Source organism: Macaca mulatta, chromosome 6 (assembly GCF_049350105.2).
Source record: "Macaca mulatta isolate MMU2019108-1 chromosome 6, T2T-MMU8v2.0, whole genome shotgun sequence".
In the NCBI taxonomy this organism is placed as follows: Eukaryota; Metazoa; Chordata; class Mammalia; order Primates; family Cercopithecidae; genus Macaca; species Macaca mulatta.
Genome location: NC_133411.1, coordinates 17,365,489 through 17,383,113, shown reverse-complemented (window position 1 = coordinate 17,383,113; position 17,625 = coordinate 17,365,489). Strand labels below are relative to the sequence as shown.

At 43.1% G+C, this 17,625-nt stretch overlaps 1 protein-coding gene and 1 non-coding gene across 2 annotated transcripts in view; both read right to left on the bottom strand.

Moving 5' to 3' along the window:
• Positions 1-4,348: 4,348 nt before the first annotated feature.
• FBXL7 (F-box and leucine rich repeat protein 7) overlaps positions 4,349-17,625 on the bottom strand; it is a 433,174-nt gene continuing 419,897 nt past the window's right edge. The window contains 2 exon segments of the mRNA NM_001266740.1: positions 4,349-7,584; positions 15,220-15,831. Coding sequence (NP_001253669.1) covers positions 6,848-7,584; positions 15,220-15,831 — 1,349 coding nt within the window. The 3' untranslated portion in view covers positions 4,349-6,847.
• MIR887 (microRNA mir-887) lies at positions 8,637-8,714 on the bottom strand. The gene has a single exon (NR_032697.1). It is a non-coding gene; the product is annotated as a microRNA mir-887 (primary transcript).

The following is a 17,625-nucleotide window of genomic DNA, read 5'->3' as shown; positions in this document are numbered from 1 at the left end:
ATTTTAAATGTAAATGCCTATGAAGAATACATTCATGATGTAAAACCTGTATTTTTAAAAAAGTTTTATTTATAGAGGGTGGCTGTGTTCATTAGTGGTTGGAAGAAGACTGGAGAAAAAGGAAGAGCCAATTATTGGCTAATCTTTGTAATTAGGAATCCTCTCTCCTGTATCTTTTGCATGTCTCTCTGGAAATGGGCTTAATGAGCTTACTCAGATTCTGGGAGACTCTTGGGGCCCTGAAAAGTCACAAGGACTGTCAGCTTTGACTGCAGAGAATGGGATTTAAAAGCCTTCCTCTCTCTTTCTCTCTCACTTCCTAATGGCTGTTACTGTTTAGTTTATTATTGCTGTGGACAGATACTTTCACATTCATAACCCTGATGGAATTTGAGGTTTCAAAGAACTTTTCCTCAGTGAGTTGGCAAGTAAAATTCATTTCTTGGCAATTTTTAGAGGCTATTTAATTAATCTGACTTGAGCCACAGTGTATTTTGAAAATTCTTGACATAGTCTAGTTTTTAGTAAAGGAACATGGTAAATTCAGAAATCTCAGTTTTTCTGATCATTCCCGTTACAGGTGTGTAGCAATTAGAGTGACGTCAAAGAGTACCCATGTGGGCTGGAAAATCCCAAGATTATTGAGGGAGGGAGTTCCTATACATTTCTCTTTGAGCAAGATTCTGCAGAGTCATGACTGCCGGTTCATGTACACACACACGTGTACACGGTACGTGTCTATGCATGTATGTACACACAGGGATTAATCTTTGGGAATGCTGGGCAGGGTGCCTCACACTTTAAATCAGCACTTTGGGAAGTCAAGATGGGGAGATGGCTTGAGCCCAGCAGTTTGAGACTAGCCTGGGTAACATGAGGAGACTCTGACGCTACCAAAAAAAAAAAAAAGAAAAAAAAAAAAAAGAAAATTAACCTGGTGTGGTGGCAAGTGTTGGTGGTCCTAGCTACTCAAGAGGCTGAGGCAGGAGGATTAGTTGAGCCTAGGAGGTAGAGGCTGTGTGAGCTGTGATTGTGCCACTGCCCTCTAGCCTGGACAACAGAGTGAGACCCTGTCGCAAAAAAAAAAAAAAAAAAAATCTGTGAAGACACTAGAACAAAAGAACTTGCCATGTTTCCACATGACCAACCTAAAGCAATGACCATGTTAACCTATAGTTAGTATAGTTAATGTTTTGATAATATTAAACAGTAGAGATACATTATTTCACTAACCTTATTAAATATTTTTTTTCCCTGAGTGGGCTCCATGTACTGTTTTGGATGTTAAAGAGCATCATTCCTCGAAGCCCACCTTGTCTGAGTTTATATAACCCTGCTCAAGGGTCTTCTCTAAGAGGTGAGCCTAAGCCTTGTTCTTCTCTCCCAATAATGTGCTGGACATTATTTCTTTAGTAAGTTCCATCAGGGTAGAACTCCCAGTGATGAAACAATATCTGCCATCTCTTAAGTTATTAATAATAAATACTTGTTGGATGAATGAATGAATGCTGTCATATTCTTTTTTATATTCCACTCTTCCATCCTACCTTACTATATAACATTACTTTTATTTGATTAGAGTTTCTTTGGGGTAAGGATATTGTATTTGTTCACTCAGAACTTGTCATAAAACTTGGCATAGAGTAAATGGCCAATAAACCATTGTTAAAGGTTTTTTTTTGTTTTTGTTTTTGTTTTTTTTTGATGGAGTCTCGCTCTTTTGCCAGGCTGGAGTGCAGTGGCGCGAACTCGGCTCACTGCAACCTCTGCCTCTCGAGTTCAAGTGATTCTCCTGCCTCAGCCTCCCAAGCAGCTGGGACTACAGGTGCACGCCACCACGCCCAGGTGATTTTTTGTATTTTTAGTAGAGACGAGGTTTCACAACATTGGCCAGGATGGTCTCAATCTCTTGAACTCGTGATCTGCCTGCCTCAGTCTCCCAAAGTGCTGGGATTACAGGAGTGAGCCACTGCACCTGGCCTGTTAAAGGTTTTTAAAAACATAATTGGTACTTCTTGGGCATCCTTTGTATGTGAAGAATGTTGCCACTTCTAGTCACAATCATATGTTGATCATCACATGGGGCAGGATAAAATTTGGATATACTGATCTCATCAGAGTAAAATACAGTGGTTGAAGGGCTGCAAAGACAAACATTCCGCAACACAGAAATGACTGGTTTGGAAATATTTGGGTCAAGAATTTTTAAAAATGACCCTTCAAGGCTTTCCTGTGACACCTGGATGATGCTGATTGCTTATACTTGAGTAATAATCTAGAGCTCGAAGGCTGCCTTCCTGAGTAGTCTATGTGATCAGCATCTGAGATGCAGGCACTTCCTGGGACAGCTCTGCAGGAGATGCCACAACTGTTCTGTTGACACGCAGGGATGGTGCCTTGTCCTGCTCCCAAATGGAGATGTTTTTGCATCCTGTGTGGTTTAAAATGCAAACTGATCTACTAACTTGAGAGGGTAAAAAGGATCCTACAAGATGGACCTGTGACTTTAGGAGATAATGATGCTCTCAAAGCAAAAGGAGGAACAATCATATCCTGGGTGATTCCTGGATGTGGTGCCCCCAGTCCAAGTGTCTATGAGAGTATTTCTTATTTTGGGTAAATGTCTTTTGCCCACCTGGTGGTCATCTGAATGAGACTTGCCCAAGTTGCTCTTTAGCAAAGTGGAGCTGTGTTTAGGCAAGTCTTGGTGATAGCATGGACATCGACTGTGGACAAATTACGACGGGCACTCCTCCTACCCCCACACCCCTCCCTGCTGCAGAAGGACGGCTTCTGGTGTAAAGACCAAAAAGCAGAAAAGCAAGATAAAAACTAATTTTGTGTTACAGATTTTCAGCGTGAACCTTCTCATTGCAACATTTACCTAGTCTTTCAATATTCTTTCTCCCTATTCCACTGTCTATTCAGCATTTCTTCCAATTAGCTTCTCTCTAATCATGATTGCCAGCTATTGAACAAATGCACTACTTTTGGTGACTTCCTTCTGATAATTTAGATACAATAAGCACTTTTATTATATTACTTTTCCCTTGAAAATACTCAATCCTTTCTTTTCATTTTGTATGCTCTAGATATCAAGCTTCCTGAAAACTTTTTCTAATGAAGTCTGAACAAATGTCAATTTAAGAAGTCATGAACCTCAAGGGTGAATGCATTTTAGTTACTTCTAGACTTATTCCAGGATCTTGACAAGAATGGCATGGGGCATCCTTAAATTAATGTTGCAAGGTATTTAAGGGTCCTACTGGTTTATGTGAGAGTTGTTTAAGCAGCTAACACAGGATGAGAAGGTCAAAGACAAATACAGTTAAAATTAGTATCTCTTAACACCTTTTTACTTGCTAAGAATGAAGTTTTCCATTCATCTATCAGTACTTGCTTTTTGCCATATTGATTTCTCAGGTGGAAAGGTTTGGGTGGGGAAGAAGGGATTTGGCATTTCACTTTTTCTAACTGACTTAGATCAGGTTTCCATCTTCTCCTTTCAGGTTCTGTTAGGATGGTGCAAAAGCAATTGCAATTTTGCTGTTAAAAGTAATGGCAAAAATAATTACTTTTGCACCGATCTAATAGTACTCTAAGACACTTAAAAAATTATAACAAGGAATGGTCAGCATAATTTTGAAGTTTCCTCCAATGTTTGTAACCAGTGCCAAGGTAAATCTATTCATGTCCTTAGCTATTCATAATTCTGAAATCCCAGCTCTGAACAAAATAGAAGTTTTTTTTTGTTATTTATGGTATAAATGAGTTTCCTGACAAAACCGGATCTCAACTGATGCAAGGCTATTTATAGTCTATAATAATCTCATGTCATGTGACTATTCAGATCTATTGCTGAAGAAATATTAATATGACTGGTTAAGGGTGATGTCCCAGTGGCTGAGGTAGGTATTACAAAATCCACCATAGATAAATTTTGTATTTGTTGGAGACAGAGTCTCACAGGGGTTGGGTTAAGGAATTGAAGACCCGAACTATACTGTGAAAGTAATGTTTTTTCACTTACCTGCCAATTTTAAGCCAAAATCATTGGTCCAAAGGAGATGAGAAAACCATCAATGTATCTTCAAGCAGGCAACAGTGGCAATGACCTGGCTTGCTCTGTCCTTCAAAGAAAGTTTTCTGCATACTTTTGAGTACCCCCCAACCAAACAGCACTCTCCTCTGGCAAGGTTATTAAAAATGAAGCCAAGGCTGATTAAGAACATATTGCTTTATTTCTTGGTGGTAGTAATTTAAGGCTTTCTAGATTCATACAGCACGCAGTGATTTGAACATTAGAATTTAAAAACAAAAAAACAAAAAAAACAAAAAAACAATGAGCATTCAATTTAGCAGAGCCAGGAAGGAAGCAATGTTTTAAAACAGATAAATTTCTCAGTGAGGCCTTTGGTTTGGTCTCTAAAAATCTGCTGAGCTGTTTCCCCAGTAACCTCCACCATAGATTCCCACCCCAAGGGAGAACAGAATGGATGAAGAGGAGACTGGGAGAAAAGGAGAAACTGGCAAGACGGTATGTGTTGGGCAATCAGTGTGATCAGTCAACTTTGTCTCATGCTTGGAAGACAGTTTAGGCGATGTGGTCAGGGGTTCATTACCTGGATCTGCCAGCTCATTCTCGGAGTATTAAACTAGCTCACTTGGAAAACCCCAGGGCCAAGGATTAGGGACAATCCTTTGTGACACCCAAATCCTGAAACTTCAAATAGGGTCACAAGTCACAGAGCTGAAGAATGCTACCTTCAACTTCTTTCATGGTTCTAAACTCTGTGGCTGTCACTAGATCCTGGCCTAGCTAAATGACTCATTTCCCCCATGGCACAGAGCCTTAATTACACATGTAAGTTGATGATGTTAATTGGATGGGAGGCCATGATGTATGAAAGAAACCTCCTGGGCAGACGCCACCTCATCACACTAACCTCTCCATCCCCCACAGAAGACGCCAGTACGCACAGGAGCCTACAGTAGGAGTGCAGTTGTCAAGGGTGTCTAAGTTTGACAAATTCAGCATAACTGGCTTGGAGATGCAAAGGTTCTGCGTTTGGATAACGGGCACTTTGAGAAGGAAATAAATGAGGGATTTCAACAGTAATGAAGGCGGGGCTTGGCTAGAGAATAATTTGGGAAAGGCCCTGTGTTAATTAACAAAAGACAAGTGAATTTCGTGAAAACGAGCAATGAAATTTCTTCTGGCTATCTGACTTCAGGCAAACGAGGCTAGAATATAGACTTCTATCCAAATAAGATAATTTGAAATTTCATCCATTTAAAATTCATGCCTTGTAATGATTTTAATATTCCATTCCAAGGGTCTGGTTGGTGGACCAGAGTCTAAGTCATCTCAGTGTGTTCCCTCTTCCATTCATCTGGCATTTTTGAGTGAACAGAATTTAAACACCTGGAAGTCTGCTTTGCATTCTTTGATGGAAAACACACAGACAGCCACGGAGGAGGCACACAGGGTGGCAAGTTGCACAATTAAACACTTACAAACTTAACCCCAACAGGCTTCATGTGATGAAGTCTGGATGTATAAAGAAATAAATAGATGAGAAGAGGCCAAATGCAATCTGAATGACAAAGAACCGAGGCATCTGTCTCTGCCAGCTGTAGGACAGATGTGCCTGAAGCATGCCAGGTGTGCAAGACGAGGGATTAGAAAAACTTTTGAAGATATGTGTTCCCTTGGGCCTTGCTTGTTAATTAGAAATTGCGAGGGCCTTTACTCCTATTTGAAAACGCTGAGTAAAAGCAACTGAGGGGGGATCTGGGCTTTGCTGTGATTAGGCGTGCTGGTGCCTGGCTAGGATGCTGTGGAGGGGGGAATGCAGAAAGTATTTGTGTACAGAAACGACACCATCCAGCCTGGCAAAAGAGGATGTGAAGAGGTGGGAGAGGATATTATCCCACTGAAACACACAGGGAAGTGGGTGATTTGCAGCCAAAGGACATACAGGACCCTTTGTGCACTGATGCTGGCCCTGCACAATCTCCTGAAATCATGCCCATCCACAGAATCAGTTCTCCTGGAAGAGGAAGATGCCTACGTGCTTCTATGCCAAGGTGGTTCTGTGTATGGGTGTCTCTGTTCCCTCAATGCTATAATGGACATGAAGCTAATCTTTGGGCTGTGTGGCCTCTGACTCGGTGCTGGAAGCTGCAGCCCAGAGCAGTGAATTGCTTTGGCCAAGGTCACAGTCATTGGCAGAGCTGGGAGAAGACTGCATGTCTTTCCCCAGCTATTTGCTGTAATGAATTTTTTTAAAAGACCTGAAAAGTATTTTGCGTATGCAAAGTGCTATGATATTGAGTTGACCAGAATGCCCATGGTTGTGGGATTGAAGAGGGTGACTTAGGTCAATGAAGCAGTTTAGAAAGGAGGTCTGGAGAGCACTGTGATTCTGATGATGGGTCCTGGCTGCTGCTCTAGGAAGGGAGGGTGTGGCCTTAGAGGGGGGGTGTGGAACTGTGGGGGTGTGGCCTGTGTGTGAGGGACAAGGCGGCCTCGGGGGCCTGAGCGGCGGAGAGTAAGCGCCTTGCTCAAGGAACTGCGATCAGCCTGCTGAAGTACATCTTTCGTGAGAAGAGAAACTTCCTACAAATGACCTGACCAAAATGCCTGTTCGCTGTTTGCCTTGCTTCGTTTCTTTGGCCTCTGTTGCCCATGAGAAATGAGGAAAAATAAAGGCCAGATTCCTAATAACCTTCCTGGAAGAAAGAGCTGTTATGAGTCGGTGTCGGTGCTTACATAAGCTGCTTTTAAAAAACATTTGCTTTGTTCAGGTTTGTGTGAATACAACGCCGGATGAACTCTGTCCCTTCAGAAGAAAGCCGGGTTGGTGTGCTCGATGACACAGCGCTTGCAGTGGCGTTTGACAAAGCGCAAGGCCTCCACGGAGACCTCGCAGTCCTGGACATTCAGCGTCTGGAGGTCAAAGCAGTTGGCGGCCACGATCTGCAAGCCCTGGCCGGTGATGCTCTCGCAGGACTTGAGGCTGAGCCGCTTGAGGTTGAAGCAGTTCAGGGCCAGGCACTCCAGGCCCGTGTCGGATACCAAAGGGCATTTGCCGATATCCAGGGACTTGAGTTTGGTGCAGTTCTTGGCGAGGTACTCCACGCCGTGGTCCGTGATGCCCTCGCAGCCCCTCGCGTTGAGGTAGCGCAGCTTGCTGCAGTACTTGGCCACGTAGCGGATGCCCACGTCTGTGACCCGGCCGCAGTGCGCGATGCTCAGGTACCGCAGGCGGGACTCCAGTTTGGCGATCTCCCGCAGGCCGAAGTCGCTGACGAAGCGGCAGTCGCTGACGCTCAGCTCCTTGATAGAGGCGCAGTAGATCACCAGGTAGCGCAGTCCCTCGTCGGTCAGGCGGACGCAGCGGCGCAGGTAGAGGTGGGTGAGCTGCGTGCAGTGTGCCGCGATGGTGTGCAGGCCTTCGTCCTCCAGCACGAAGCAGTCCGTCATGTCCAGGTAGCGGATGGATATCTGTTTGCCATGTAAGGGGGACAGTTTAATGGAGGCCTCCCGGGTCAAGCTGATGCAGGTCACTTTGGAGCACCCTGCACAAAGAGACAGAACACAGGCTCAGAGCAACCTGCGAGCAGGGGAGCCACGCCCGGGGATTCCCTGGGGGATTCCTGACCCTCGCCCAAGTCTGGGTCCGAGGCTGACGTTACCCCTTCCTGTCTTGGTCCCTGAGAGAAGAAAAGCAAGAATGGGTTCCCCATATTTATCTGATTATTTAACTACATTATTTCTATTATCTGGGCTTAAGGGAATTGGATCAGAAAAACCACGGTTCCAATTTTCCAATTCCTGATCTGTCATCTGTCCCTACTTGCCTGATATTTAGCAAATCAATCCTTCTGAGTATTTCCTTTGTCTTAAAATAGGGAGGATCACATTCCCTGGGAGGCAGCTGGGATGGAGAAATGAGAGGATGTGTGTAAATATCTTGCCTTGGCCCTGGAAAGTTCCAGGAGCTCAGTAAAAGTGAGTTCTTGCACTGCCGTGGTTTGGAAGCTCCCTGGTCCAAAGTGAGGTATCAAAGACAAAGCTCGGGCATGTACCTTGGTTTAGCAGAAAGAGCACTGGGTTGGGAGTCACACCTGGTTCAGGCAGGAGGCTTAACGTTGCTGCTTCTCAGAACTGTCCTTTATGCAATGGGAATGAATAGGTGGTGAGCCGACATTTCAGATATAATGAGGATGCAACGAGAGAACAGATATGCATGTGCTCCGAAAACGCTATGGGAAGTGAATATATTAGTCTAGCAAGGTGACCTTCTGTCAACTGAACAGACCTTCCGAGTCAATTCAACCCTCTTTAGCTGAGGAAGAACAACTGTGTTATCTGGATTGTTGCTGTAGCCCTTGAACCAGACTCCCTTCCCTGCCCTTAGCTCCTACAGTCAATTCCCCACACCCGTCTGCCAGAGGCGTCTTGGAAAACGGAACTGGAAGCTTGCCCCTGTGCAAAGCCTCAGGATGGCGCCCGTTCACTCCAAGTGTCCTTGAACCAGACTTCCTCCCCTGCCCTTAGCTCCTACAGTCAATTCTCCACACCCCTATCTGCTAGAGGCGTCTTGGAAAATGGAACTCGAAGCTTGCCCCTGTGCAAAGCCTCGGGATGGCGCCCGTTCACTCCAAGTGTAAAATCCAGAGTCTAACAGGGCTCCCAAGGATCTGCATCCCGGGGCTCTCTGACGGCATCTTTTACCTCATTCTTCCAGCCCCACTGGCCTGCTTGCCATTTCCCAGACACCGCAAATGCTCTCCAGCCTCTGAACACTAGAAATGGCTTCCCTTAGCCCTCCCCACTTCCCTAGGTCTCAGAGCCAATCTCAGTGTATTGAAAAATTTGTCCCCAACCATGCTTGTATAAACTAGCATCCCCTGCTTCCCTTCCCTTTATTTTCAGGAGTCTTTAACCCTGGGTGGCATTATATATTTATTTATTCACTTATTTATTTGCTGTCTTCTCACTTTGGAATGTAAGTTTTGAGAAAAGGGACTTGGGGCTGTTCACTGCTGTCTCTTTCATTCCTGGTTCATAGCTGGTGCTAAGTATCTGCTGAATGAATGAGTGGTTTATAGAGGGAAAAGAGTCTTCCATAAGAGGATCAGATGAGATCATCCAGCTTCCAACATTTAAGTGTCTTCAGGACTTTGACCTTGGCTGAAGTATACCTACATTGAAAAACAGTTGTCTGTTTTATAGTTAATGATAATGTGTCTTATTTGTATTGAAACACGAAGTTCACAAAGGGCTTTTATAAACATTTTCTTACCTGATTGTTAGAACAATATTAATGCTCAGGAAGGTATCTTTAGATGCCTCTCTAAACATCGTTTCTAATCTCCTAAAAAATATGTGTGCATAAGTTATATATGTACATACTATATGTTATAATTTATATATTTATATATAATAAATGAAACACTCATTTCATGGTATATTTAAGTTCTCTATACATTACTTTATAAAAACATGTACAGTATATTTATAGTATATTAATATAACTAATAGCCACAGTCTATAAATATTAGGTTAGTGTAAAAGTAACTGCGATTTTTGCAATTAAAATGGCAAAAACCGACTGGGTGTGTTGGCTAATGCCTGTAATCCCAGCACTCTGGGAGGCCCAGGTGGGTGGATTGCTTGATCCCAGGAGTTCAAGACCAGCCTGGGCCACATGGCAAAACCCTGTCTCTACTGAAAACACAAAAATTAGATGGGCATGGTGGTGCGTGCCTATAATCCCAGCTACTCAGGAGGCTGAGGCATGAGAATTGCTTGAACTTGAGAGGCGGAGGTTGCAGAAACCAAGATCGCACCACTGCACTCCAGCCTTGGTGACAGAGCAAGACTTGATCTCAAAATAAATAAATAAATAAAAGACAAAAACTGCGATTACTTTTGTACCAACCTAATATTTTATAAATAAATGTATATTTTTATGTATTTCATTCGACTACTGAGGCTGTATATATATTTTTCATTTTCTCTCTGCTCTTCTCAAATCTCTTGGGCAGTTCTACAGCTAGGTGCCTCATTTCCGACACTTCTGCACCTTGGCTGTTTCACGCAATATCCAAGGCTTCCCAGCAGCCTCATAATAGTGCTAACGAGGACCTTCCTCCGACCTCCTGGTAGGCTGCCCAGGAAACTCTTAGGCACTCAGGTCCCGGGAATAATGAGGTTCAAAAGCCACGTGCTACCAAGTCAAAGAATTTTAGGAAGGAGTGAAGCACACACTCCAAAAATGGAGAAGAAAAACAGCTTGTCAGAGGCAGGTCACACTGTTCCAGTGGGCTTTGTGGTTTTGCAAAAGGTCCCTTTTAGCTTTGCAATTTCCCTTTGTTTGGAGTTTCTTTCTTGGGGCTGACTGTAATCCTGCTTGCACTGAATTTGTTTGTCTATAGTAGTGATTGGCCATCTGTGACACCCGTAAAGCCACTTTGTTTTTCAAGATCATATGATAACCTTCGCTCCTAAACTTTTGGTTCTAGTTTCCTTTCTTTAAAAACAAGATTAGCAAAATCTGCTACACTCCAGGGAAGATAATATATTCGGTCCAGGAAAATGTATACTTTGCTTTTGAAACTGAATTCCAAATTTAATGAAATACTTGTTCAGTTCAGTTTTGGTAAAGAGACTATTTTATAGGCTTGTATTATTTTAGATCAATAATTTTAGATTTTAAATTTTGCCCAAATTGGTTCATGGCTCAGCAGGTATTATTTATGATTAGTTCACACATTCAAACATTATAGACATGGAGAGAACCTTAGAAATCATCCAAAATAAACATCATTTTTTAAAGATGAAGCATCGCAGGCTCAGTGAGATTATATGACTTGTACAACCAGACTACAGATAAGTTTCTTGACTCCTCATTCCAAGACTTCAATTTAGAAAGGGAGGTAAGAAATGACTATGACGTATCATAGAGTTGATAAATTACACAAGAGATATACAGTAGAAAATGAAGTGAACATTCAGACACTGGGCACCCAGGGGTCTTTGGAAACTTAGAAGCCACCACAGCATGATTTCCAAAGGGGTCCTTGAAAGAGAAATAATTTGGATGCATAGATGTGGAGTGAAAAACAATTTGTATACACATTAATAGATATGGGGTCCAGGTAGTAATATAATAGACAAATTCCAGAGAAAAGAAAGCAAGGGGCAAGTCCATGGGGGGTTAGGGTATCCATGAGGTGAAACTTAGGGTGTCTGAAAGGATTTAATCAAAACCAAGGCAAGAATCATCTCTTGGGATGAGATCAGGGGCCTGCTTTGACATCTAGGGTAAGGTATATAAATATTATTCAATAGGGAATAGATAACATAGGTTGAACAAATCTGTGCGGTTTCTTCAATTAATCCCAGATTTCATTTAGCTTTCACAAATATGCTCTTTATTACCACTTCCGCTCATTATTAGGGTGATATCTCTACTTCTTCTGGGGTGTAAGATGGTTAAATCAATGAAGAACAACTCCTGACTTCCAGGCACGTTAATAACAAGGACAATACAACAATGACAATGACAGCTGTGATTTACTGAGTGCCTACTACATGGTTCTCATCAGAGCATGTGTTTGAGAACTTAACAAGTCTTAACTCACTTAATCCTCCCAACCACCTCATTTTTACTGATGAGGAATTTTTAACTGTTGCACTACAGCTTCCTAAATGCATGATTACAGTATTAACCAAAGGGAACTTTAAACATTTTAGAGGCCAAAATGACCATTTAAAACTTTGAGACGACTCTGTTCACTTAATTACAATGTCATAAAAGTGCAAAAATGAAAGATGACATATTTCCGCCCTTATAAAGCTCAAAGCTCATCATGAGTTGAGAATTGCAAGTCCATCAATCTCTAGCTTTCTGTACCCAAAAGGCAGACACCCAGAAAAAAAACCCTTAGCTCACTGGGGGCGAGGCAGGGAAGGCTACATTCAGGGGATGCCTGACTGGAGGTTAAGCAATGAAAAGTCTGTTCAGAGAGTTCTCAAGGGAGGGGCAGTAGGCAGGGAAGGAAGAGGCACACAAGCCAGACAGGCATGCACACATCACTGTATGTAGAGACAGGATGTGTTTGGGGACATGCAGATAAGATGGTTCTACAGAAGGGATCATTGAGTGTATGCAGGAAAGAGATGAAATTTGCACCTAAGAAGAGCATCTTATGAAGGCTGTTACGTGCTCTGTGGAGGAACTTGAATTTTTCCTGTAGGTCATAGGGAGCAATTATTGGAGGTTTCATGCAGGACAGCGAATGGTTAGACTTGTAGTTTGAAACAATTCCTCTGGAGGCAATGGAGATGGGTATAAGAAGGAATGGTTGGGGAAGCCTGCATCCAGGCAGGCAGACAGAGATGGACTCAAGGTACTGGGGAAATAGAGTCACCCGAACAGGATTCTACTGGTTGGGTAGGATTAGGAGGATAAACAAGGATGATTCCAGGTCTCCAGTTAGAAAGGTTCTTTCTGAAGCAATATTATTTTTAACACTTACGACATTTTATATTTTGAAAATTGGTTGAACAAACCTATGGGGCTTCTTCAGTTAATTCCAGATTTCATGCAGCTTTCACAAATACGTTCTTTATTATCAATTCCTCTCGTTATTGCAATATATTCATCAATATAGTGCATTGATGTTTAATGCTACTATTAATAAAAGGTAATATGTGATAATGACAAAACAATACAGTTGTAGTCATTTTCCCAGATGACCATTTTCTGCATGCTAGGGATGGGATAGGCAGTCTCATCTCCTTTGGGAGAATTAAGCTCCAGATCAGTGATGAGTCTTCCAAAGTCAAGTTTACTGCCACTGAGAACGTGGCCACTATCAGAGCCCAGCTGTAAAACTAAAGAGAACCAGGCATAATGAAATCAACTGTGGTAGCTCTGTGGCCTCTCTGCATCAACATAACAATTTCCAGATGCCCCCAGAACAGGAGGCCACCCTTAGTAGGTGCTGATGACAAATCCATCCTCATGGCCTGTTGAGTCTTTCAAGACCATCTATCTGAAACTTTCTCCCATATGTGGGATTCTGTGTTCTTAAGTTGGTAAGCTGCAGATTCCCCTCATTTTTATCTCTGTGTATACAGATCACTATTGTCATTGAGAGACATGAGGGGAGGTGACACAAATATATTTGAACTTTCAAAGTAAGCAGGTTAACATACAGGACAGATATCAAGGCTTAATAATGGTTAGTCAAGGGGCCAGGCAGGATCACACAGGCTAGAAATGCAAGAATTTCCATCCCAAATAGCAAAAGTGGTTTCTGCATTTCTGAACTTCAAAAGGACCCTCCAAAAGAGGGTACAATCACTTGCAGCCTGTATTAAGAGTGCATGGGAAGCACCTTTAACAAAGATAGAGATTCCAAAAATGAATCATTTTCTAATCTAAGAAAAGAAAATAAAATGAAATGTTTATAAAATGCTCCAATTCTTAGATGTTAAAGAACCCAGTCCTTTGTCATTTTTTTTTTTTTAAATGAAGAGGAAACACATCTAGAAAAAGCTGTGAATTTTCCTAAATCACAAAGTTTTGAAACTTGTTTCCACCACATCACAACATTTTCTCTTTCCAGAATTCCTTGGAGGAAAAATGTAAGAAAACCTCGTGGTTTCCTGCTTCTTGATGCCACTGGCTACTCATGACTAACGGAACATATGGCTGCTATGGTTTTGTCTTGGAGCCAGTTGAAGTAGAGGAGCAGCGAGTTGCTCTCTAGCACGGAAAACAATCTGCAAAAAGTAATGGGCTGTCATCTGAAATATTTTCAGATGTTGGCTTTTGAAAGAGAGAGCAAGCTGAGAGCCAGCTTTAGCTCGGATTTTGTTGGAGGGCATCACTGGCCTCAGATGCTTGTAAATCCCAGATTCTGTTTATTCACCCATCATAGTGGTTTTTACTTCTTGACCCCTCCCCCAAACTCCCTGAGGTTGCTGGTCGTGCTGTTGGTTTTTTTTTTTTTAAGTCCCTGATGCATCTTACATATTTCAGCCTCTCGAATGTCCATTTTTTGACTAGGCAGCAAATGAGATAAGGAAGGGCTGTTAGTCCAGCCAGATCACGTCTGGCGCCTAAGTATGAGTCTGGGCTTTAATTCTTCCTGCCTGAGAGAGGTTTCCAAGCAAAGCAGCCATGCTGGGATTTCCTTCGATTTTTTTTTTTTTTTTTCCAGAGACAGGGTCTCACTCTATCCTCCAGGCTGGAGTGCAGTGGTATGATCATAGTTCACTGCAGCCTCAAACTCCTGGGCTCAAGCAATCCTCCTGCCTCAGTCTCTGAGCAGAATAGCTGGGACCACAGTCTCATACCACTGTGCCCACTAATATTTCCGGTTTTTGTGGAGAGAGGGGTCTCGCTTTGTTGCTCAGGCTGGTCTCTAACTCCCAGTTTCAAGTAATCCTCACGCCTCAGCCTCCCAAAGTGCTGGGATTACAGGCGTGGGCCTCTGCGCCCGACTTCCTTCAATTTTTAAAAGGACTAAAGATTTAATTCAATGGACTTTGCCCTTGCACTATGTAATTGAGAATTTGCTTGAGAAAAGATGCAGGATTAACCCAGAGGTAAGGAGAATGCTGGTGAAATCTAAGGAGACACTACAAAATGGCAAGTGATTGTGAGCACAGCCCACAGCTGAGTGTTTTACCACCCACAGTGTGCACCGTCCGGCCCATGGTATGAAAACACATGAGGTCATATTTACAGCTTGGACAAAGATTCCAGGCTCCAGGGACCAACAGTAAGCGGGCACAAGAGTAGTTTCTAAGCTAACTGTGCTTGAGTTAGCCTTTTGTTTCCTATTTCTCCACAATTAGATACCCTGTTTGCATTATTTATGGTTGCTCTGAAGTAACTGTGAGAGTTATGAAGAGTAAAGACATTTAAAAGTCATACTAAACAACTCCCAGGCAAAATGTGCTAGAATTCCCCTAAGAACTCCCCTAAGAAGTGGACATTATTTGATGAAAGGGGAACTTGTGGCCTGTAGAGTCATGATTCCATAGAGACAGTTTCTCTGCAAAAGCCAGCCTCCCTACCACCCCCCTCCCTCATCTCTGATGGCTTGCAAGAAGAGGACCTTCCGGTGGTGGCATTGTAGGATGGTGCACCAGGAGGGCCCATAGCTGGTAGGTCAGTGTCCATTTACCTGACACATCCAGGTGCTCCAGATTGGGGCAGAGGGACACCACGTCAAAGACGGCCTCGTTGGAGATATTGTAACAGCCTGAGACTTCCAGTCGCCTCAGTTCGGGGCAGCACTGGGCGATGGTGTACAGCCCTCGGTCTGTGAGCCGCCTGCAGCCACTGACAGTAACGGTTTCCAGCATGAGACACACGTTGGGGGTGTCCTGGCAGAGTCTGCGGGTCAGCACCTTGAGGGCGCGGTCCACGTTGATGGTCTCGCCCGTCAGGCGGATAGTCCTCCAGAGCCGCGGGTCCCAGGCGAGGTTGTACCAGCGGCGGCACACGCGCGCGCAGCGGCACAGCTGGTTGGTGGGCAGGAAGGAGAAGATCTGCACCATGGAGTGGTCCGGGAGCCGGTCTATGCTGGCCTGCTCCTTCTGGGGTCTGGAGGCGAGCCGGATGAGCGGGTGTGTGAGGCGGGTCGGGGGCGGGGAGTGGACCATGGCCACCGTCTCCCCAGTGATGGAGGACGAGGAGGTGGACGAGCCCCTTCCATTCTGAAATCCTGGCAGATTCGGTGGACATATCAGGGCTGGGCTGGGCGTGCTCAGTGTGCGCATGCTCAGGTCGGAGTCTGGCAAAGGACAGAGAACAAAGGGTTAAGGATGACGGCCTCAGCAGAGCCCCAGGGAGGCAGCAAAAGCACCGGTTTCTTTTTTCTTTTTCTTGTTTTTAAAGATCTTTCGCCCAGGCTTTAGTGCAGTGGCGTGATCTCGGCTCACGGCAATCTCTGCCTCCTGGGTTCAAGCGATTCTCCTGACTCAGCCTCCCCAATAGCTAGAATTACAGGCATGCGCTACCACGCCCGGCTGTTTTTTTTTTTTTTTTCCTTTCTATTTTTAGTAGAGACGGGTTTTCACCACGTTGGCCAGGTTGGTCTGAAACTCCTGACCTCAGGTCATCCGCCCACCTTGGCCTACTAAAAGGTTGATATTACAGGCGTGAGCCACCGCGCCCGGCCAGCACGGGTTTCTTTCTTAGAGAAAACATGCATGGGGGCAACATTCTCATTCCACAGATGTCCTCCCTGGGCCGACTCCTGTCAATGCCATCCCAGAGGACCAAGCACATGCACGAGTCGCCCATTCTAGAAAGCGCCAATTCCCCGTGGTCTACACCAGGAGTGGGCAGACTGCAATGAACAGGGTCAGGTATTAAATACTGAGGCTTTGCAGGCCATGGGCTCTGTCCCCCTTGCAACGACAAGCCCTGCCATTGTTGTGCAAAAGCTACCACGAACAATGTGTAAACAAAGGAGAGTGGCTGTTTTAATAAAACCTAATTTATAAAAGCAGACCAGCTGGACCAGTCCCTGTCCAGACCAGGGAACAAATCCCATCAGATCATAGTTTGACAACTTCTAGTCTACACAAACTGGCATTATGGAAAGGAAACAACTTCAAAGTTTCATTGTTTCTACTCTGGAGAAACCTCATATATTAGATACACAAACTGGTTTACCTCCCTAATTATATTTTGGTTAAATGGGTGATTATGTTGCATTTACAAATGAGGGGAGTGAATTTCAGAAGACAGGAAGACTAGTGAGTCGGCACAGAGGACACCTGCTGCCCTGGCACACTTCTCCCAGTATCTGTTTCCCTTTCTGTTGATAACAGTGCCCCAGACTAGGGGAGCCAATGAAAAGCCTCTGCTAGATCAGGCATTACACAGGGCATTTCCAGTCCTGGGTAACTGGAAACATATTTATTTTTTCTTCTTATTAACAACCTCCCCTATGCATTTGAATAGTATGAGCCATATTCTATTCCTTGGAACTAGAAAGATCGCTGATAAGGACACAGAAGTTTTAAAATTTGTGAGGAATTAAGAATTCTTTAGAATATCACTTCAAGAAGTAGACTCATTTCCCCTCTCTTTTCCTCAATATACACAGAAGAAGAATTTAGTCTTTCTCTCTAAATACAATTGTATATTATAGATATTGGATATATATAATATCCAATGTATATTATATATATAACCATATACATGGTATTATTACCATATATATCCAATGTACATATTATTAGATTCAATATAATATAAATTTTATATCTATATAATACACATTGATATTATATAATATATAATATAAATAATATACCTAATAATACACATTAGATATTATATACAATATACATTGGATATAATAATACATATATACATTGGATATATGTGATAATACAATGTATATTATATATAACCACATACATGGTATTATTACATATATATCCAATGTATATATGTATTATTAGATTCAATATAATATAAATTTTATATCTACATAATGTACATTGATAATAATATATATTATATAAATATATACTTAATACACATTGGATATTATATACAATATACATTGGAT